General features: G+C 56.7%; 1 protein-coding gene across 1 annotated transcript in view; it reads left to right on the forward strand.

Moving 5' to 3' along the window:
* LOC308167845 (pyroglutamyl-peptidase 1-like) overlaps positions 1–17,116 on the forward strand; it is a gene marked incomplete at both ends in the record, with an annotated part of 39,973 nt that extends 22,857 nt beyond the window's left edge. The window contains one exon of the mRNA XM_080542323.1: positions 16,921–17,116. Within this exon, the coding sequence (XP_080398449.1) occupies positions 16,921–17,116 (196 nt within the window). The remainder of the gene's footprint in view (positions 1–16,920) is intronic.
* Positions 17,117–21,178: the final 4,062 nt, after the last annotated feature.

A 21,178-nucleotide genomic window follows, 5' to 3' on the forward strand; every position in this document is an offset into this window, starting at 1 on the left:
CCTAACCTGTACTAGGTAGGCCCCGCCTCCTCCTCCTCCTAACCCTAACCTGTACTAGGTAGGCCCCGCCTCCTCCTCCCCCTCCTAACCCTAACCTGTACTAGGTAGGCCCCGCCTCCTCCTCCTCCTCACCCTAACCTGTACTAGGTAGGCCCCGCCTCCTCCTCCTCCTAATCCTAACCTGTACTAGGTAGGCCCCGCCTCCTCTTCCTCCTAACCCTAACCTGTACTAGGTAGGCCCCGCCTCCTCTTCCTCCTAACCTGTACTAGGTAGGCCCCGCCTCCTCCTCCCCCTCCTAACCTGTACTAGGTAGGCCCCGCCTCCTCCTCCCCCTCCTAACCTGTACTAGGTAGGCCCCGCCTCCTCCTCCTCCTAATCCTAACCTGTACTAGGTAGGCCCCTCCTCCTCCCCCTCCTAACCCTAACCTGTACTAGGTAGGCCCCGCCTCCTCCTCCTCCTAATCCTAACCTGTACTAGGTAGGCCCCGCCTCCTCCTCCTCCTAACCCTAACCTGTACTAGGTAGGCCCCGCCTCCTCCTCCTCCTAACCCTAACCTGTACTAGGTAGGCCCCGCCTCCTCCTCCCCCTCCTAACCCTAACCTGTACTAGGTAGGCCCCGCCTCCTCCTCCTCCCCCTCCTAACCCTAACCTGTACTAGGTAGGCCCCGCCTCCTCCTCCTCCTAACCCTAACCTGTACTAGGTAGGCCCCGCCTCCTCCTCCTCCTCTTAACCCTAACCTGTACTAGGTAGGCCCCTCCTCCTCCTCCCCCTCCTAACCCTAACCTGTACTAGGTAGGCCCCGCCTCCTCCTCCTCCCCCTCCTAACCTGTACTAGGTAGGCCCCGCCTCCTCCTCCTCCTAACCCTAACCTGTACTAGGTAGGCCCCGCCTCCTCCTCCTCCTAACCCTAACCTGTACTAGGTAGGCCCCGCCTCCTCCTCTTCCTCCTAACCCTAACCTGTACTAGGTAGGCCCCGCCTCCTCCTCCTCCCCCTCCTAACCTGTACTAGGTAGGCCCCGCCTCCTCCTCCTCCCCCTCCTAACCTGTACTAGGTAGGCCCCGCCTCCTCCTCCTCCTCCTATCCCTAACCTGTACTAGGTAGGCCCCGCCTCCTCCCCCTCCTAACCCTAACCTGTACTAGGTAGGCCCCGCCTCCTCCTCCTCCCCCTAACCTGTACTAGGTAGGCCCCGCCTCCTCCGCCTCCTAACCCTAACCTGTACTAGGTAGGCCCCGCCTCCTCCGCCTCCTAACCCTAACCTGTACTAGGTAGGCCCCGCCTCCTCCTCCTCCTAACCCTAACCTGTACTAGGTAGGCCCCGCCTCCTCCGCCTCCTAACCCTAACCTGTACTAGGTAGGCCCCGCCTCCTCCTCCTCCTCCCCCTAACCTGTACTAGGTAGGCCCCGCCTCCTCCTCCTCCTCCCCCTAACCTGTACTAGGTAGGCCCCGCCTCCTCCGCCTCCTAACCCTAACCTGTACTAGGTAGGCCCCGCCTCCTCCTCCTCCTCCCCCTAACCTGTACTAGGTAGGCCCCGCCTCCTCCTCCTCCTCCCCCTAACCTGTACTAGGTAGGCCCCGCCTCCTCCTCCTCCTCCCCCTAACCTGTACTAGGTAGGCCCCGCCTCCTCCTCCCCCTCCTAACCCTAACCTGTACTAGGTAGGCCCCGCCTCCTCCGCCTCCTCCTCCTAACCTGTACTAGGTAGGCCCCGCCTCCTCCTCCTCCTCCTATCCCTAACCTGTACTAGGTAGGCCACGCCGCCTCCTCCCCCTCCTAACCCTAACCTGTACTAGGTAGGCCCCGCCTCCTCCTCCTCCTCCTAACCCTAACCTGTACTAGGTAGGCCCCGCCTCCTCCTCCCCCTCCTAACCCTAACCTGTACTAGGTAGGCCCCGCCTCCTCCCCCTCCTAACCCTAACCTGTACTAGGTAGGCCCCGCCTCCTCCTCCCCCTCCTAACCCTAACCTGTACTAGGTAGGCCCCGCCTCCTCCCCCTCCTAACCCTAACCTGTACTAGGTAGGCCCCGCCTCCTCCTCCCCCTCCTAACCCTAACCTGTACTAGGTAGGCCCCGCCTCCTCCTCCTCCTCACCCTAACCTGTACTAGGTAGGCCCCGCCTCCTCCTCCCCCTCCTAACCTGTACTAGGTAGGCCCCGCCTCCTCCTCCTCCGCCTCCTAACCTGTACTAGGTAGGCCCCGCCTCCTCCTCCCCCTCCTAACCCTAACCTGTACTAGGTAGGCCCCGCCTCCTCCTCCTCTTAACCCTAACCTGTACTAGGTAGGCCCCGCCTCCTCCTCCTCCGCCTCCTAACCTGTACTAGGTAGGCCCCGCCTCCTCCTCCTCCTATCCCTAACCTGTACTAGGTAGGCCCCGCCTCCTCCTCTTCCTCCTCCTCACCCTAACCTGTACTAGGTAGGCCCCGCCTCCTCCTCCTCCTCCTATCCCTAACCTGTACTAGGTAGGCCCCGCCTCCTCCTCCTCCTAATCCTAACCTGTACTAGGTAGGCCCCGCCTCCTCCCCCTCCTAACCCTAACCTGTACTAGGTAGGCCCCGCCTCCTCCCCCTCCTAACCCTAACCTGTACTAGGTAGGCCCCGCCTCCTCCTCCTCCTCCCCCTAACCTGTACTAGGTAGGCCCCGCCTCCTCCTCCTCCTCCTATCCCTAACCTGTACTAGGTAGGCCCCGCCTCCTCCTCCTCCTCCTATCCCTAACCTGTACTAGGTAGGCCCCGCCTCCTCCTCCTCCTCCTATCCCTAACCTGTACTAGGTAGGCCCCGCCTCCTCCTCCTCCTCCTAACCCTAACCTGTACTAGGTAGGCCCCGCCTCCTCCTCCTCCTATCCCTAACCTGTACTAGGTAGGCCCCGCCTCCTCCTCCTCCTCCTCCCCCTAACCTGTACTAGGTAGGCCCCGCCTCCTCCTCCTCCTCCCCCTAACCTGTACTAGGTAGGCCCCGCCTCCTCCTCCCCCTCCTATCCCTAACCTGTACTAGGTAGGCCCCGCCTCCTCCTCCCCCTCCTAACCCTAACCTGTACTAGGTAGGCCCCGCCTCCTCCCCCTCCTAATCCTAACCTGTACTAGGTAGGCCCCGCCTCCTCCTCCCCCTCCTAACCCTAACCTGTACTAGGTAGGCCCCGCCTCCTCCTCCCCCTCCTAACCCTAACCTGTACTAGGTAGGCCCCGCCTCCTCCCCCTCCTAATCCTAACCTGTACTAGGTAGGCCCCGCCTCCTCCTCCCCCTCCTAACCCTAACCTGTACTAGGTAGGCCCCGCCTCCTCCTCCGCCTCCTAACCCTAACCTGTACTAGGTAGGCCCCGCCTCCTCCCCCTCCTAACCCTAACCTGTACTAGGTAGGCCCCGCCTCCTCCTCCCCCTCCTAACCCTAACCTGTACTAGGTAGGCCCCGCCTCCTCCTCCTCCTCTTAACCCTAACCTGTACTAGGTAGGCCCCGCCTCCTCCCCCTCCTAACCCTAACCTGTACTAGGTAGGCCCCGCCTCCTCCCCCTCCTCCTAACCCTAACCTGTACTAGGTAGGCCCCGCCTCCTCCTCCCCCTCCTAACCCTAACCTGTACTAGGTAGGCCCCGCCTCCTCTTCCTCCTAACCCTAACCTGTACTAGGTAGGCCCCGCCTCCTCCTCCTCCTCCTAACCCTAACCTGTACTAGGTAGGCCCCGCCTCCTCCTCCCCCTCCTAACCCTAACCTGTACTAGGTAGGCCCCGCCTCCTCCTCCTCCTAACCCTAACCTGTACTAGGTAGGCCCCGCCTCCTCCCCCTCCTAACCCTAACCTGTACTAGGTAGGCCCCGCCTCCTCCTCCTCCTCCGCCTCCTAACCTGTACTAGGTAGGCCCCGCCTCCTCCTCCTCCTCCTAACCCTAACCTGTACTAGGTAGGCCCCGCCTCCTCCTCCCCCTCCTAACCCTAACCTGTACTAGGTAGGCCCCGCCTCCTCCCCCTCCTCCTAACCCTAACCTGTACTAGGTAGGCCCCGCCTCCTCCTCCCCCTCCTAACCTGTACTAGGTAGGCCCCGCCTCCTCCTCCTCCCCCTCCTAACCCTAACCTGTACTAGGTAGGCCCCGCCTCCTCCGCCTCCTAACCCTAACCTGTACTAGGTAGGCCCCGCCTCCTCCCCCTCCCCCTCCTAACCCTAACCTGTACTAGGTAGGCCCCGCCTCCTCCTCCCCCTCCTAACCCTAACCTGTACTAGGTAGGCCCCGCCTCCTCCTCCTCCTCCGCCTCCTAACCTGTACTAGGTAGGCCCCGCCTCCTCCTCCGCCTCCTAACCCTAACCTGTACTAGGTAGGCCCCGCCTCCTCCCCCTCCCCCTCCTAACCCTAACCTGTACTAGGTAGGCCCCGCCTCCTCCGCCTCCTAACCCTAACCTGTACTAGGTAGGCCCCGCCTCCTCCTCCTCCCAACCCTAACCTGTACTAGGTAGGCCCCGCCTCCTCCCCCTCCTAACCCTAACCTGTACTAGGTAGGCCCCGCCTCCTCCCCCTCCTAACCCTAACCTGTACTAGGTAGGCCCCGCCTCCTCCTCCCCCTCCTAACCCTAACCTGTACTAGGTAGGCCCCGCCTCCTCCTCCCCCTCCTAACCCTAACCTGTACTAGGTAGGCCCCGCCTCCTCCCCCTCCTCCTAACCCTAACCTGTACTAGGTAGGCCCCGCCTCCTCCCCCTCCCCCTCCTAACCCTAACCTGTACTAGGTAGGCCCCGCCTCCTCCTCCTCCCCCTCCTATCCCTAACCTGTACTAGGTAGGCCCCGCCTCCTCCTCCTCCTCCCCCTAACCTGTACTAGGTAGGCCCCGCCTCCTCCTCCCCCTCCTAACCCTAACCTGTACTAGGTAGGCCCCGCCTCCTCCTCCCCCTCCTAACCCTAACCTGTACTAGGTAGGCCCCGCCTCCTCCTCCTCCTCCCCCTAACCTGTACTAGGTAGGCCCCGCCTCCTCCTCCCCCTCCTAACCCTAACCTGTACTAGGTAGGCCCCGCCTCCTCCTCCTCCTCCTCCTATCCCTAACCTGTACTAGGTAGGCCCCGCCTCCTCCTCCTCCTCCTCCCCCTAACCTGTACTAGGTAGGCCCCGCCGCCTCCTCCCCCTCCTAACCCTAACCTGTACTAGGTAGGCCCCGCCTCCCCCTCCTCCTCCCCCTAACCTGTACTAGGTAGGCCCCGCCTCCTCCTCCTCCTCCTCCTCCTCCTCCTAACCTGTACTAGGTAGGCCCCGCCTCCTCCTCTTCCTCCTAACCCTAACCTGTACTAGGTAGGCCCCGCCTCCTCCTCCCCCTCCTAACCCTAACCTGTACTAGGTAGGCCCCGCCTCCTCCTCCGCCTCCTAACCCTAACCTGTACTAGGTAGGCCCCGCCTCCTCCTCCTCCTCCTAACCCTAACCTGTACTAGGTAGGCCCCGCCTCCTCCTCCTCCTCCTCCTAACCTGTACTAGGTAGGCCCCGCCTCCTCCTCCTCCTCCTCCTAATCCTAACCTGTACTAGGTAGGCCCCGCCTCCTCCTCCTCCTCCTAACCCTAACCTGTACTAGGTAGGCCCCGCCTCCTCCCCCTCCTAACCCTAACCTGTACTAGGTAGGCCCCGCCTCCTCCTCCTCCTCCGCCTCCTAACCTGTACTAGGTAGGCCCCGCCTCCTCCTCCTCCCCCTCCTAACCCTAACCTGTACTAGGTAGGCCCCGCCTCCTCCTCCCCCTCCTAATCCTAACCTGTACTAGGTAGGCCCCGCCTCCTCCTCCTCCCCCTCCTATCCCTAACCTGTACTAGGTAGGCCCCGCCTCCTCCTCCCCCTCCTATCCCTAACCTGTACTAGGTAGGCCCCGCCTCCTCCTCCCCCTCCTAACCTGTACTAGGTAGGCCCCGCCTCCTCCCCCTCCTAACCCTAACCTGTACTAGGTAGGCCCCGCCTCCTCCTCCTCCCCCTCCTAACCCTAACCTGTACTAGGTAGGCCCCGCCTCCTCCTCCCCCTCCTATCCCTAACCTGTACTAGGTAGGCCCCGCCTCCTCCTCCTCCTCCTCCTAACCCTAACCTGTACTAGGTAGGCCCCGCCTCCTCCTCCCCCTCCTATCCCTAACCTGTACTAGGTAGGCCCCGCCTCCTCCTCCCCCTCCTAACCTGTACTAGGTAGGCCCCGCCTCCTCCTCCTCCTCCTAACCCTAACCTGTACTAGGTAGGCCCCGCCTCCTCCTCCTCCTCCTATCCCTAACCTGTACTAGGTAGGCCCCGCCTCCTCCTCCTCCTCCTATCCCTAACCTGTACTAGGTAGGCCCCGCCTCCTCCTCCCCCTCCTAACCTGTACTAGGTAGGCCCCGCCTCCTCCCCCTCCTAACCCTAACCTGTACTAGGTAGGCCCCGCCTCCTCCTCCTCCTCCTAACCCTAACCTGTACTAGGTAGGCCCCGCCTCCTCCTCCTCCTCCTATCCCTAACCTGTACTAGGTAGGCCCCGCCTCCTCCCCCTCCTAACCCTAACCTGTACTAGGTAGGCCCCGCCTCCTCCTCCTCCTATCCCTAACCTGTACTAGGTAGGCCCCGCCTCCTCCTCCTCCTATCCCTAACCTGTACTAGGTAGGCCCCGCCTCCTCCTCCTCCTAACCCTAACCTGTACTAGGTAGGCCCCGCCTCCTCCTCCTCCTCCTCCCCCTAACCTGTACTAGGTAGGCCCCGCCTCCTCCTCCTCCTCTTAACCCTAACCTGTACTAGGTAGGCCCCGCCTCCTCCTCCTCCCCCTCCTAACCCTAACCTGTACTAGGTAGGCCCCGCCTCCTCCTCCTCCTCCCCCTAACCTGTACTAGGTAGGCCCCGCCTCCTCCTCCTCCTCCCCCTCCTAACCTGTACTAGGTAGGCCCCGCCTCCTCCCCCTCCTAACCCTAACCTGTACTAGGTAGGCCCCGCCTCCTCCTCCTCCTCCTAACCCTAACCTGTACTAGGTAGGCCCCGCCTCCTCCTCCCCCTCCTAACCCTAACCTGTACTAGGTAGGCCCCGCCTCCTCCTCCCCCTCCTAACCCTAACCTGTACTAGGTAGGCCCCGCCTCCTCCTCCTCCCCCTCCTAATCCTAACCTGTACTAGGTAGGCCCCGCCTCCTCCTCCTCCTCCTATCCCTAACCTGTACTAGGTAGGCCCCGCCTCCTCCTCCCCCTCCTAACCCTAACCTGTACTAGGTAGGCCCCGCCTCCTCTTCCTCCTAATCCTAACCTGTACTAGGTAGGCCCCGCCTCCTCCTCCTCCCCCTCCTAACCTGTACTAGGTAGGCCCCGCCTCCACCTCCTCCCAACCCTAACCTGTACTAGGTAGGCCCCGCCTCCGCCTCCTCCCCCTCCTAACCCTAACCTGTACTAGGTAGGCCCCGCCTCCTCCTCCCCCTCCTAACCCTAACCTGTACTAGGTAGGCCCCGCCTCCTCCTCCTCCTCCTAATCCTAACCTGTACTAGGTAGGCCCCGCCTCCTCCTCCGCCTCCTAACCCTAACCTGTACTAGGTAGGCCCCGCCTCCTCCTCCTCCCCCTCCTAACCTGTACTAGGTAGGCCCCGCCTCCTCCTCCTCCTCCTCTTAACCCTAACCTGTACTAGGTAGGCCCCGCCTCCTCCCCCCCCTCCTAACCCTAACCTGTACTAGGTAGGCCCCTCCTCCTCCTCCTCCTCCTAATCCTAACCTGTACTAGGTAGGCCCCGCCTCCTCCTCCTCCTCCCCCTCCTAACCTGTACTAGGTAGGCCCCGCCTCCTCCTCCTCCTCCTCTTAACCCTAACCTGTACTAGGTAGGCCCCGCCTCCTCCCCCCCCTCCTAACCCTAACCTGTACTAGGTAGGCCCCTCCTCCTCCTCCTAATCCTAACCTGTATTGGTAGGCCCCGCCTCCGCCTCCTCTTCCTCCTAACCCTAACCTGTACTAGGTAGGCCCCGCCTCCTCCTCCTCCTCCTCCCCCTAACCTGTACTAGGTAGGCCCCGCCTCCTCCCCCTCCTAACCCTAACCTGTACTAGGTAGGCCCCGCCTCCTCCTCCTCCTAATCCTAACCTGTACTAGGTAGGCCCCGCCTCCTCCTCCTCCTCCTCCTAACCCTAACCTGTACTAGGTAGGCCCCGCCTCCTCCTCCCCCTCCTAACCCTAACCTGTACTAGGTAGGCCCCGCCTCCTCCTCCCCCTCCTAACCTGTACTAGGTAGGCCCCGCCTCCTCCCCCTCCTAACCCTAACCTGTACTAGGTAGGCCCCGCCTCCTCCTCCCCCTCCTAACCCTAACCTGTACTAGGTAGGCCCCGCCTCCTCCCCCTCCTAACCCTAACCTGTACTAGGTAGGCCCCGCCTCCTCCTCCTCCCCCTCCTAACCTGTACTAGGTAGGCCCCGCCTCCTCCCCCTCCTAACCCTAACCTGTACTAGGTAGGCCCCGCCTCCTCCTCCTCCCCCTCCTAACCTGTACTAGGTAGGCCCCGCCTCCTCCCCCTCCTCCTAATCCTAACCTGTACTAGGTAGGCCCCGCCTCCTCCCCCTCCTAATCCTAACCTGTACTAGGTAGGCCCCGCCTCCTCCCCCTCCTAACCCTAACCTGTACTAGGTAGGCCCCGCCTCCTCCTCCTCCTATCCCTAACCTGTACTAGGTAGGCCCCGCCTCCTCCCCCTCCTAACCCTAACCTGTACTAGGTAGGCCCCGCCTCCTCCTCCTCCCTACCCTAACCTGTACTAGGTAGGCCCCGCCTCCTCCTCCCAACCCTAACCTGTACTAGGTAGGCCCCGCCTCCTCCTCCCCCTCCTAACCCTAACCTGTACTAGGTAGGCCCCGCCTCCTCCTCCTCCCCCTCCTAACCCTAACCTGTACTAGGTAGGCCCCGCCTCCTCCTCCCCCTCCTAACCCTAACCTGTACTAGGTAGGCCCCGCCTCCTCCTCCTCCTATCCCTAACCTGTACTAGGTAGGCCCCGCCTCCTCCTCCTCCTAATCCTAACCTGTACTAGGTAGGCCCCTCCTCCTCCCCCTCCTAACCCTAACCTGTACTAGGTAGGCCCCGCCTCCTCCCCCTCCTATCCCTAACCTGTACTAGGTAGGCCCCGCCTCCTCCTCCCCCTCCTATCCCTAACCTGTACTAGGTAGGCCCCGCCTCCTCCCCCTCTTAACCCTAACCTGTACTAGGTAGGCCCCGCCTCCTCCTCCTCCTCCTAACCTGTACTAGGTAGGCCCCGCCTCCTCCTCCCCCTCCTAACCCTAACCTGTACTAGGTAGGCCCCGCCTCCTCCCCCTCCTAACCCTAACCTGTACTAGGTAGGCCCCGCCTCCTCCTCCTCCTCCTAATCCTAACCTGTACTAGGTAGGCCCCGCCTCCTCCTCCTCCTCCTCCTAATCCTAACCTGTACTAGGTAGGCCCCGCCTCCTCCTCCTCCTCCTCCTAATCCTAACCTGTACTAGGTAGGCCCCGCCTCCTCCCCCTCCTAACCCTAACCTGTACTAGGTAGGCCCCGCCTCCTCCTCCTCCTCCTCCTCCTAACCTGTACTAGGTAGGCCCCGCCTCCTCCCCCTCCTAACCTGTACTAGGTAGGCCCCGCCTCCTCCTCCTCCTAACCCTAACCTGTACTAGGTAGGCCCCGCCTCCTCCTCCCCCTCCTAACCCTAACCTGTACTAGGTAGGCCCCGCCTCCTCCTCCCCCTCCTAACCCTAACCTGTACTAGGTAGGCCCCGCCTCCTCCTCCTCCTCCTATCCCTAACCTGTACTAGGTAGGCCCCGCCTCCTCCTCCCCCTCCTATCCCTAACCTGTACTAGGTAGGCCCCGCCTCCTCCTCCTCCTATCCCTAACCTGTACTAGGTAGGCCCCGCCTCCCCCTCCTAACCCTAACCTGTACTAGGTAGGCCCCGCCTCCTCCTCCTCCTCCTAACCCTAACCTGTACTAGGTAGGCCCCGCCTCCTCCTCCTCCTAATCCTAACCTGTACTAGGTAGGCCCCGCCTCCTCCTCCTCCTATCCCTAACCTGTACTAGGTAGGCCCCGCCTCCTCCCCCTCCCCCTCCTAACCCTAACCTGTACTAGGTAGGCCCCGCCTCCTCCCCCTCCTAACCCTAACCTGTACTAGGTAGGCCCCGCCTCCTCCCCCTCCTCCTCACCCTAACCTGTACTAGGTAGGCCCCGCCTCCTCCTCCGCCTCCTAACCCTAACCTGTACTAGGTAGGCCCCGCCTCCTCCTCCCCCTCCTAACCCTAACCTGTACTAGGTAGGCCCCGCCTCCTCCTCCCCCTCCTAACCCTAACCTGTACTAGGTAGGCCCCGCCTCCTCCCCCTCCTAACCCTAACCTGTACTAGGTAGGCCCCGCCTCCTCCTCCTCCTCTTAACCCTAACCTGTACTAGGTAGGCCCCGCCTCCTCCTCCTCCTAACCCTAACCTGTACTAGGTAGGCCCCGCCTCCTCCTCCTCCTCTTAACCCTAACCTGTACTAGGTAGGCCCCGCCTCCTCCCCCTCCTAACCCTAACCTGTACTAGGTAGGCCCCGCCTCCTCCTCCCCCTCCTAACCCTAACCTGTACTAGGTAGGCCCCGCCTCCTCCTCCTCCTCCCCCTAACCTGTACTAGGTAGGCCCCGCCTCCTCCTCCTCCTCCCCCTAACCTGTACTAGGTAGGCCCCGCCTCCTCCTCCTCCTAACCCTAACCTGTACTAGGTAGGCCCCGCCTCCTCCTCCTCCCCCTAACCCTAACCTGTACTAGGTAGGCCCCGCCTCCTCTTCCTCCTAACCCTAACCTGTACTAGGTAGGCCCCGCCTCCTCTTCCTCCTAACCCTAACCTGTACTAGGTAGGCCCCGCCTCCTCCTCCTCCCATCCCTAACCTGTACTAGGTAGGCCCCGCCTCCTCTTCCTCCTAGCCCTAACCTGTACTAGGTAGGCCCCGCCTCCTCCCCCTCCTAACCCTAACCTGTACTAGGTAGGCCCCGCCTCCTCCTCCTCCTCCTAACCCTAACCTGTACTAGGTAGGCCCCGCCTCCTCCCCCTCCTAACCCTAACCTGTACTAGGTAGGCCCCGCCTCCGCCTCCTCCTAATCCTAACCTGTACTAGGTAGGCCCCGCCTCCTCCTCCTCCTATCCCTAACCTGTACTAGGTAGGCCCCGCCTCCTCCCCCTCCTAACCCTAACCTGTACTAGGTAGGCCCCGCCTCCTCCTCCCCCTCCTAACCCTAACCTGTACTAGGTAGGCCCCGCCTCCTCCTCCCCCTCCTAATCCTAACCTGTACTAGGTAGGCCCCGCCTCCTCCTCCCCCTCCTAACCCTAACCTGTACTAGGTAGGCCCCGCCTCCTCCCCCTCCTCCTAACCTGTACTAGGTAGGCCCCGCCTCCTCCTCCTCCTAATCCTAACCTGTACTAGGTAGGCCCCGCCTCCTCCTCCCCCTCCTAACCCTAACCTGTACTAGGTAGGCCCCGCCTCCTCCTCCCCCTCCTAACCCTAACCTGTACTAGGTAGGCCCCGCCTCCTCCTCCCCCTCCTAACCCTAACCTGTACTAGGTAGGCCCCGCCTCCTCCTCCCCCTCCTAACCCTAACCTGTACTAGGTAGGCCCCGCCTCCTCCTCCTCCTAACCCTAACCTGTACTAGGTAGGCCCCGCCTCCTCCTCCCCCTCCTAACCCTAACCTGTACTAGGTAGGCCCCGCCTCCTCCTCCTCCTCACCCTAACCTGTACTAGGTAGGCCCCGCCTCCTCCTCCTCCTAATCCTAACCTGTACTAGGTAGGCCCCGCCTCCTCTTCCTCCTAACCCTAACCTGTACTAGGTAGGCCCCGCCTCCTCTTCCTCCTAACCTGTACTAGGTAGGCCCCGCCTCCTCCTCCCCCTCCTAACCTGTACTAGGTAGGCCCCGCCTCCTCCTCCCCCTCCTAACCTGTACTAGGTAGGCCCCGCCTCCTCCTCCTCCTAATCCTAACCTGTACTAGGTAGGCCCCTCCTCCTCCCCCTCCTAACCCTAACCTGTACTAGGTAGGCCCCGCCTCCTCCTCCTCCTAATCCTAACCTGTACTAGGTAGGCCCCGCCTCCTCCTCCTCCTAACCCTAACCTGTACTAGGTAGGCCCCGCCTCCTCCTCCTCCTAACCCTAACCTGTACTAGGTAGGCCCCGCCTCCTCCTCCCCCTCCTAACCCTAACCTGTACTAGGTAGGCCCCGCCTCCTCCTCCTCCCCCTCCTAACCCTAACCTGTACTAGGTAGGCCCCGCCTCCTCCTCCTCCTAACCCTAACCTGTACTAGGTAGGCCCCGCCTCCTCCTCCTCCTCTTAACCCTAACCTGTACTAGGTAGGCCCCTCCTCCTCCTCCCCCTCCTAACCCTAACCTGTACTAGGTAGGCCCCGCCTCCTCCTCCTCCCCCTCCTAACCTGTACTAGGTAGGCCCCGCCTCCTCCTCCTCCTAACCCTAACCTGTACTAGGTAGGCCCCGCCTCCTCCTCCTCCTAACCCTAACCTGTACTAGGTAGGCCCCGCCTCCTCCTCTTCCTCCTAACCCTAACCTGTACTAGGTAGGCCCCGCCTCCTCCTCCTCCCCCTCCTAACCTGTACTAGGTAGGCCCCGCCTCCTCCTCCTCCCCCTCCTAACCTGTACTAGGTAGGCCCCGCCTCCTCCTCCTCCTCCTATCCCTAACCTGTACTAGGTAGGCCCCGCCTCCTCCCCCTCCTAACCCTAACCTGTACTAGGTAGGCCCCGCCTCCTCCTCCTCCCCCTAACCTGTACTAGGTAGGCCCCGCCTCCTCCGCCTCCTAACCCTAACCTGTACTAGGTAGGCCCCGCCTCCTCCGCCTCCTAACCCTAACCTGTACTAGGTAGGCCCCGCCTCCTCCTCCTCCTAACCCTAACCTGTACTAGGTAGGCCCCGCCTCCTCCGCCTCCTAACCCTAACCTGTACTAGGTAGGCCCCGCCTCCTCCTCCTCCTCCCCCTAACCTGTACTAGGTAGGCCCCGCCTCCTCCTCCTCCTCCCCCTAACCTGTACTAGGTAGGCCCCGCCTCCTCCGCCTCCTAACCCTAACCTGTACTAGGTAGGCCCCGCCTCCTCCTCCTCCTCCCCCTAACCTGTACTAGGTAGGCCCCGCCTCCTCCTCCTCCTCCCCCTAACCTGTACTAGGTAGGCCCCGCCTCCTCCTCCTCCTCCCCCTAACCTGTACTAGGTAGGCCCCGCCTCCTCCCCCCCCTCCTAACCCTAACCTGTACTAGGTAGGCCCCGCCTCCTCCTCCCCCTCCTAACCCTAACCTGTACTAGGTAGGCCCCGCCTCCTCCTCCCCCTCCTAACCCTAACCTGTACTAGGTAGGCCCCGCCTCCTCCTCCCCCTCCTAACCCTAACCTGTACTAGGTAGGCCCCGCCTCCTCCTCCTCCTCCTCACCCTAACCTGTACTAGGTAGGCCCCGCCTCCTCCTCCCCCTCCTAACCCTAACCTGTACTAGGTAGGCCCCGCCTCCTCCTCCCCCTCCTAACCCTAACCTGTACTAGGTAGGCCCCGCCTCCTCCTCCCCCTCCTAACCCTAACCTGTACTAGGTAGGCCCCGCCTCCTCCTCCTCCGCCTAACCCTAACCTGTACTAGGTAGGCCCCGCCTCCTCCTCCTCCGCCTAACCCTAACCTGTACTAGGTAGGCCCCGCCTCCTCCTCCTAACCCTAACCTGTACTAGGTAGGCCCCGCCTCCTCCTCCCCCTCCTAACCCTAACCTGTACTAGGTAGGCCCCGCCTCCTCCTCCCCCTCCTAACCCTAACCTGTACTAGGTAGGCCCCGCCGCCTCCTCCCCCTCCTATCCCTAACCTGTACTAGGTAGGCCCCGCCTCCTCCTCCTCCCCCTAACCTGTACTAGGTAGGCCCCGCCTCCTCCCCCTCCTAACCCTAACCTGTACTAGGTAGGCCCCGCCTCCTCCTCCTCCCCCTCCTATCCCTAACCTGTACTAGGTAGGCCCCGCCTCCTCCTCCTCCTAACCCTAACCTGTACTAGGTAGGCCCCGCCTCCTCCTCCTCCCCCTCCTATCCCTAACCTGTACTAGGTAGGCCCCGCCTCCTCCTCCCCCTCCTAACCCTAACCTGTACTAGGTAGGCCCCGCCTCCTCCCCCTCTTAATCCTAACCTGTACTAGGTAGGCCCCGCCTCCTCCCCCTCCTAACCCTAACCTGTACTAGGTAGGCCCCTCCTCCTCCTCCCCCTCCTAACCTGTACTAGGTAGGCCCCGCCTCCTCCCCCTCCTAACCCTAACCTGTACTAGGTAGGCCCCGCCTCCTCCTCCCCCTCCTAACCCTAACCTGTACTAGGTAGGCCCCGCCTCCTCCTCCTCCTCCTCCCCCTCCTAACCTGTACTAGGTAGGCCCCGCCTCCTCCTAACCCTAACCTGTACTAGGTAGGCCCCGCCTCCTCCTCCCCCTCCTAACCCTAACCTGTACTAGGTAGGCCCCGCCTCCTCCTCCTCCTCCTCCCCCTAACCTGTACTAGGTAGGCCCCGCCTCCTCCCCCTCCTAACCCTAACCTGTACTAGGTAGGCCCCGCCTCCTCCTCCCCCTCCTAATCCTAACCTGTACTAGGTAGGCCCCGCCTCCTCCCCCTCCTATCCCTAACCTGTACTAGGTAGGCCCCGCCTCCTCCTCCTCCCCCTCCTAATCCTAACCTGTACTAGGTAGGCCCCGCCTCCTCCTCCTCCTCCCCCTAACCTGTACTAGGTAGGCCCCGCCTCCTCCTCCTCCTCCTAACCCTAACCTGTACTAGGTAGGCCCCGCCTCCTCCGCCTCCTCCTAACCCTAACCTGTACTAGGTAGGCCCCGCCTCCTCCTCCCCCTCCTAACCCTAACCTGTACTAGGTAGGCCCCGCCTCCTCCCCCTCCTAACCCTAACCTGTACTAGGTAGGCCCCGCCTCCTCCTCCTCCTCCCCCTCCTAACCTGTACTAGGTAGGCCCCGCCTCCTCCTCCCCCTCCTAACCCTAACCTGTACTAGGTAGGCCCCGCCTCCTCCTCCCCCTAACCCTAACCTGTACTAGGTAGGCCCCGCCTCCTCCTCCTCCTCCCCCTCCTAACCTGTACTAGGTAGGCCCCGCCTCCTCCTCCTCCTCCCCCTCCTAACCTGTACTAGGTAGGCCCCGCCTCCTCCTCCTCCTCCCCCTCCTAACCTGTACTAGGTAGGCCCCTCCTCCTCCTCCTCCCCCTCCTAACCCTAACCTGTACTAGGTAGGCCCCGCCTCCTCCTCCCCCTCCTATCCCTAACCTGTACTAGGTAGGCCCCGCCTCCTCCTCCTCCTCCCCCTCCTAACCTGTACTAGGTAGGCCCCGCCTCCTCCTCCTCCCCCTCCTAACCCTAACCTGTACTAGGTAGGCCCCGCCTCCTCCTCCCCCTCCTATCCCTAACCTGTACTAGGTAGGCCCCGCCTCCTCCTCCTCCTCCTATCCCTAACCTGTACTAGGTAGGCCCCGCCTCCTCCTCCTCCTCCTCACCCTAACCTGTACTAGGTAGGCCCCTCCTCCTCCTCCTCCCCCTAACCTGTACTAGGTAGGCCCCGCCTCCTCCCCCTCCTAACCCTAACCTGTACTAGGTAGGCCCCGCCTCCTCCTCCTCCTCCTCACCCTAACCTGTACTAGGTAGGCCCCGCCTCCTCCTCTACTGTACGGCTGTACCAGTGGTGTAGTCTAGTGGGTATACTGTGATTTTTCCCTCCCGGCCTCATATCGTCCATAAAAAAAAATCTGCGCTCCCTGTCTAACGTTATATATCTAACATTACGGGCCGGTTTCAGAGACAAGGCTTAAGCCTAGTCCTGGACTAAATCACACTTTCAATGTAAAATCTCCATTGAAGATGTTTTTTAGTCTAGGATTAGGCTTAAGCCTTGTCTGTGAAACCGGCCCTTTAATGTTAGAAAGCTGATCTGTGCATGATAGTGCTGCATTTTGACATATTTCATGTCGCATCTCCCCCATGTTGATGGTATATGAGCTATAGTCAGTCCCAATGGTCCAAAAGTCAAGTGCTTCGTAACACAGACGGGGTGAATTCTATGAATGAAAGTGAAAGTTCTGTCACAAAACGCTGTTACGTGTCCTCACACATGTTTAAGTGGAAATCCTTGGCCTTTCCTAGTGGGTACACGGCGTAGTCCTGCGTATCACCTAGACTACACCACTGGGCCCAACCTCCTCCTCTACTGTACGTCTGTACTTTGACCATCATGGTGTTTTGAATTTAAACTGTGCTGATTTGTGATTTGTGATAACATTTTTTTATGTGAAATGTTTATTACACTATTACACTATTTCAGGTGTCGCCCAAACTTTGAGCATGATTATGTTTTCTCCCCTTGCTTTGAGACATTATGAGCCAGTTTCCCAGACAAGGCTTAAGCTTGACTAGACTAGAAAACATCTTCAATGGAGACTTAACATTGAACGTGTGGTTTAGTCCAGGACTAGGGCTTAAGCCTTCTCTGTGAACCCTGTCCCAGTCCTTCCTCTTGCATCCCTTCGTCTGAAAGACCTTCTGCTAGCATACCAGCCCAATAGAGCTCTCAGGTCTTCTGCTAGCATACCAGCCCAATAGAGCTCTCAGGTCTTCTGCTAGCATATCAGCCCAATAGAGCTCTCAGGTCTTCTGCTAGCATATCAGCCCAATAGAGCTCTCAGGTCTTCTGACGCTGGTTTTCTCTGTGTACCACGTGTACAAAAGAAGAGATTTGGTGAGGCTGCATTCTCATGTTATGCTCCAGATTGTGTCTCACTGCCAGTTTACATTAGGGATGCAGCCTCAGCACATAATGTTCAAGTCAAGACTAAAAACCCATCTTTTTAATATTGCCTTTAAATGACTAAATCATTAAATGATTGGAGCACTTTGAGCTGCAACGTTTGCAGGAAAAGCGCTATACAAATAAAACATTATTATTATTTGTCATTCTGATCTCCTGTGATCCTGTGTCTCTCCTGTGTCTCTCCTGACAGATACCTGTGTGACTTCACCTACTACACGTCTCTGTACGTGAGCCACGGGCGCTCTGCCTTTGTGCACGTGCCGCCCCTGGGGAAGCCGTACAGCGGGGAGGACCTGGGCCGAGCCCTGAGAGCCGTGGTGCAGGAGATGCTGGGCCTGCTGGACCGCCGGGCGGAGGAGAAGCACCACTGCAAGCATGGCCACTAAGAGACCTGGAGATAGACACCAAACGCCTCTCTCCACCCCCCCACCCCACCCCTAACACAAGAGAAATTGCACTTAACCACAAGTAGCCAAACAAACAACATTTTTGTTTCATTACCTCTACTGGTGCGTCTATGTTTAAACACGTCAACCATACAGACCCTTCCCATTGACCTCTCTGTGACCTCTCTGTGGTCTGGAGTTGGTAGTGTCCCGAACGCTGGTCCTGGGTCAGTTACTGTATGTTTCTCAGATGTTGAGGATAGGACTGGGATGAAACAGCTGATCCAGGTCCAGTGGTAACGTTAGCTTTCGACAAGACCGATAAGACATTCGTCCTGAACAAGAGGATGCCTGTTGCATGCTGGGAAGTTTAACTGGAAGTACAGAAATGTGAGCCACTTCCTGTACGCGTGGTGCTACTCTTCTTCAGTCTGTTGAGGAGTGTTTTATAAACGGTTACGTACACACACTGTTCTTTCAGACACAGGGTTAGCGTACGGAGTAGCCTGCTAGTAGCTAACTGTGGCTAGGGTCAGTGACATAGTCATAGAGGTCATAGAGGTCACCTCTGGGGCTTCTCTCTAGACGGGTTCCACATTATTTATGAGTGTCTACCCTTGTTGATGCCCCTTCTCCTTTTTGTTTGGTTGTGTTCTTGTAAGGAAGGGCTCCTCCTGAGTAACTAGTCACCAGCATTTCCCAGTGACGTCTGAGCCATCAGCTTAGCGGTGCGACGTGGGTCAGTCAGTACTACCTAGCGGAGGTATGCTAGGTCAGTACTAGCTAGCGGAGGTATCAATGTAAACAGATGCTGTCTGGAGGCAGATGAGCCGGATTTTAGATGTGTATTCTATATGGCACAGGAATTTAATGTCAAGTGATTTGAGAAATGATGTTGACCTATTGTTGTCCCTCCTCCTGTCTATAATATCCCCTCAAATAGTATTTCTTACTTGCAAAGGTCAGATTCTTCTGTTTTACCTTGATGACTTATTGTTTCTGGGTCTTTCTTTCTTTCTTTATAAGAAGTTTTACTTTTGCCTTCTTTTACTAAGGTTATTTATATCAGGGAACGGGTTGGTTCTAGCTCATGTTTTCAAGTCTTTTTGGCCAATTCTGACGAGAGTTTTTTCTAGTACGAATATTTGTGCCAATGAGATCTTCTGAAATGGGATCTCTGGTGGCTGTTTGGCAATGTAATTTTACAGTCTTTAGTCTAAATTTAGGAAATCAACTTTGTTGGTATTGCTTTATTCTATCCACTTAATCAGAACAGATGCTGCTGCTTATCCCAGAAGATTTAATTAGATGATGTCGGCGGTGAGACAGCCCAGTCAGAACTGAGCCCTGTGCTTGTATACTTTTGTGGCACTTATACTTTATTGATTTTGGACAATGTTTCAGTTCAGGTTTATGAATGTTTTCTGTTTTCTTTGGTTATGTTTTGTTGTTGTTGTTATGTAGTTTCATATGTAGTCCTCCTTAAAACAACCAAAATCACTCCTCTAAGTGAACCAAGAGGGGAAAAAAGTAAAATAACTTACTTCAAAGTTATTTATATTACCCACACTGCCCTTCTGTCTGAATGAGGACTGCTGTTTTGTTGCTGGTCTGTTTTAGCAGTGGTGAGGTCTCAGTCCACTGTGACATCACAGCACCATCCTTCACTGGAACTCAGGCCAATTAACTGCGTTGCACATTGATTGAGCGTGTGACACACACGGCAGCTCAGAGACAGAGAGTGTGCGTGTCAGGACTGAGGGGTTCCAGTGATCGGGGGGGGGGGGCTGGGGGGGGCTTTGCCCCCAGGAAACTGAAGAGAATTGTCTGAAAGGGATCAAATGTGAAAATCCCAAAGTTGGGATCTGATGTTTGTTTGATAAGCGTGTCCCTGATGTGTTTGTTTGATACGTGTTACTGGCGTCTTGGTCATTGTCATTATGAGTTAAGATTTTTAGTCAGCTGAACATTTTCAACTGTGAGAAATTTCCTCAATTGAATTGATGTCATTGGTAGCATTTTTTTACTTGACAGGCTATATTCTGGACAATGTAGATATTCCCTGTTGAAGATGTTATAACAACTCACACTTTTGTTCAATTGTTCGTCTGAATATTTGGTTAGCAATCATTCTCCAGTCTAATCCTAGAGTCAATAGGCTGGTTTCACAGACAAGGCCTAACCCCAGACTAAGAAGCTTTTTCAAAGGAGATTTCACATTGAACGTGTTTAGTTAGTCCAGGACGAGGCCTAAGCCTTGTCTGTGAAACGGCCCAACATGTGATAGCTTTATTATTTACCCTAATGTCCTCTACCCTGCTGTGTTGTAGGCAACCGCCTCACAGCTACGCCACACTCTAGTGGTCCAACCACACAGTAACACTCTAGTGGTCCAACCACACAATAACACTCTAGTGGTACAACCACACAGTAACACTCTAGTGGTCCAACCACACAATAACACTCTAGTGGTCCAACCACACAGTAACACTCTAGTGGTCCAACCACACAATAACACTCTAGTGGTCCAACCACACAATAACACTCTAGTGGTCCAACCACACAGTAACACTCTAGTGGTCCAACCACACAATAACATAGAGCTGATCCAGATCAAATTGTACAGCATTTGCATACTGTGATAAACTGTTCTGCTTCTTTTACTAAAAGAGTTGGCTTGTATAATATATGATTTATGATTTCTGTTTGTTTTGTGGCTAACATTGTTAAGTGGTCTTTCCATTGAGTCGTGAACAATTTTAGTTTATGTACTTTAACCTAACTACCCTGGTTATTACAAATGTTTCTGTAATCTATCTATATATATATATATTGAAATAATTAATTAATGAGATTATAAATGAAGGTGTGAAACAGCACGCTCTTGAGTTGCCCAAAAAAGTCTCTGACTCACGGATGTAAAAGCCTTTCATGTCCCTTAAGAACGTTTTTATTTTATTTTTGTAACACATGAGGTGACCAGTTCCCCTTGGTCCAGTCTGCTTACCTGTGCCTTGTTGAAATAAAGTGTTGTGGAAAGGAAGATGTACTTTCTACTGTGTCGGTTTTATAGAAATGTACTACAATTTACTGCATAAGACTGAAACATGCTTTTCTCCCAAAATGTGTACCTACCTCATAAGTGCCCCCCTTTCTAAATGTTGCTCTTGTATGTATACTATGATTATGACTTCAAGATTTATATACAATTCCCCTGTAAATGGATATTTTTCCAGACCTATCTGGCTTTGATCTGAGCTATGGTTTTGTAACCCAAAATTGAAATTGATTATGAAAGAATTACTTGTCCCCTTCATATTTTAATAAATGAAACTAAATAATGATATCAAAATGTCGTCTCTTGTGCATGTCTTTATAATACTTTGATTATTCCTCCATCCATATGTTAGGTAAAAGAATATATTATATATGTTACGGTACATGTGGGAATACTAGGGTTAGGTGCTAGGGTGACTTGGTACATGCTGGCATGTCTATCCCTTACCCTAACCCTAACCTTAACCTTAACCCTAACCTTAAACCTAACCTTAAACCTAGCACCCTAGCACCTAACCCTAACCCTAGTTTTCCCACATGTACCGTAACATATACTGTATATACAGTACAGGCCAAAAGTTTGGACACACCTTCTCATTCAATGCGTTTCCTTTATTTTCATGACTATTTGGTACATTGTAGATTCTCACTGAAGGCATCAAAACTATGAATGAACACATAGGAATTATGTATTTAACAATAAAGTGTGAAATAACTCTAAATATGTCTTATATTTTAGATTCCTCAAAGTAGCCACCCTTTGCTTTTTTGTTGTTAATAAAATGTTGTTGTTGTTAATAAAATATATAATAATAATATTAAATATATATAATAACATATTATTATTAACACATATTATATTTAATATTATTATTATATATTTTATTAACAACAACAAAGCAAAGGGTGGCTACTTTGAGGAATCTAAAATATAAGACATATTTAGAGTTATTTCACACTTTATTGTTAAGTACATCATTCCACATGTGTTCATTCATAGTTTTG

The sequence above is a fragment of the Nansenia antarctica genome (assembly GCF_963989245.1).
Source record: "Nansenia antarctica genome assembly, chromosome: 1".
NCBI classification, from domain to species: domain Eukaryota; kingdom Metazoa; phylum Chordata; class Actinopteri; order Argentiniformes; family Microstomatidae; genus Nansenia; species Nansenia antarctica.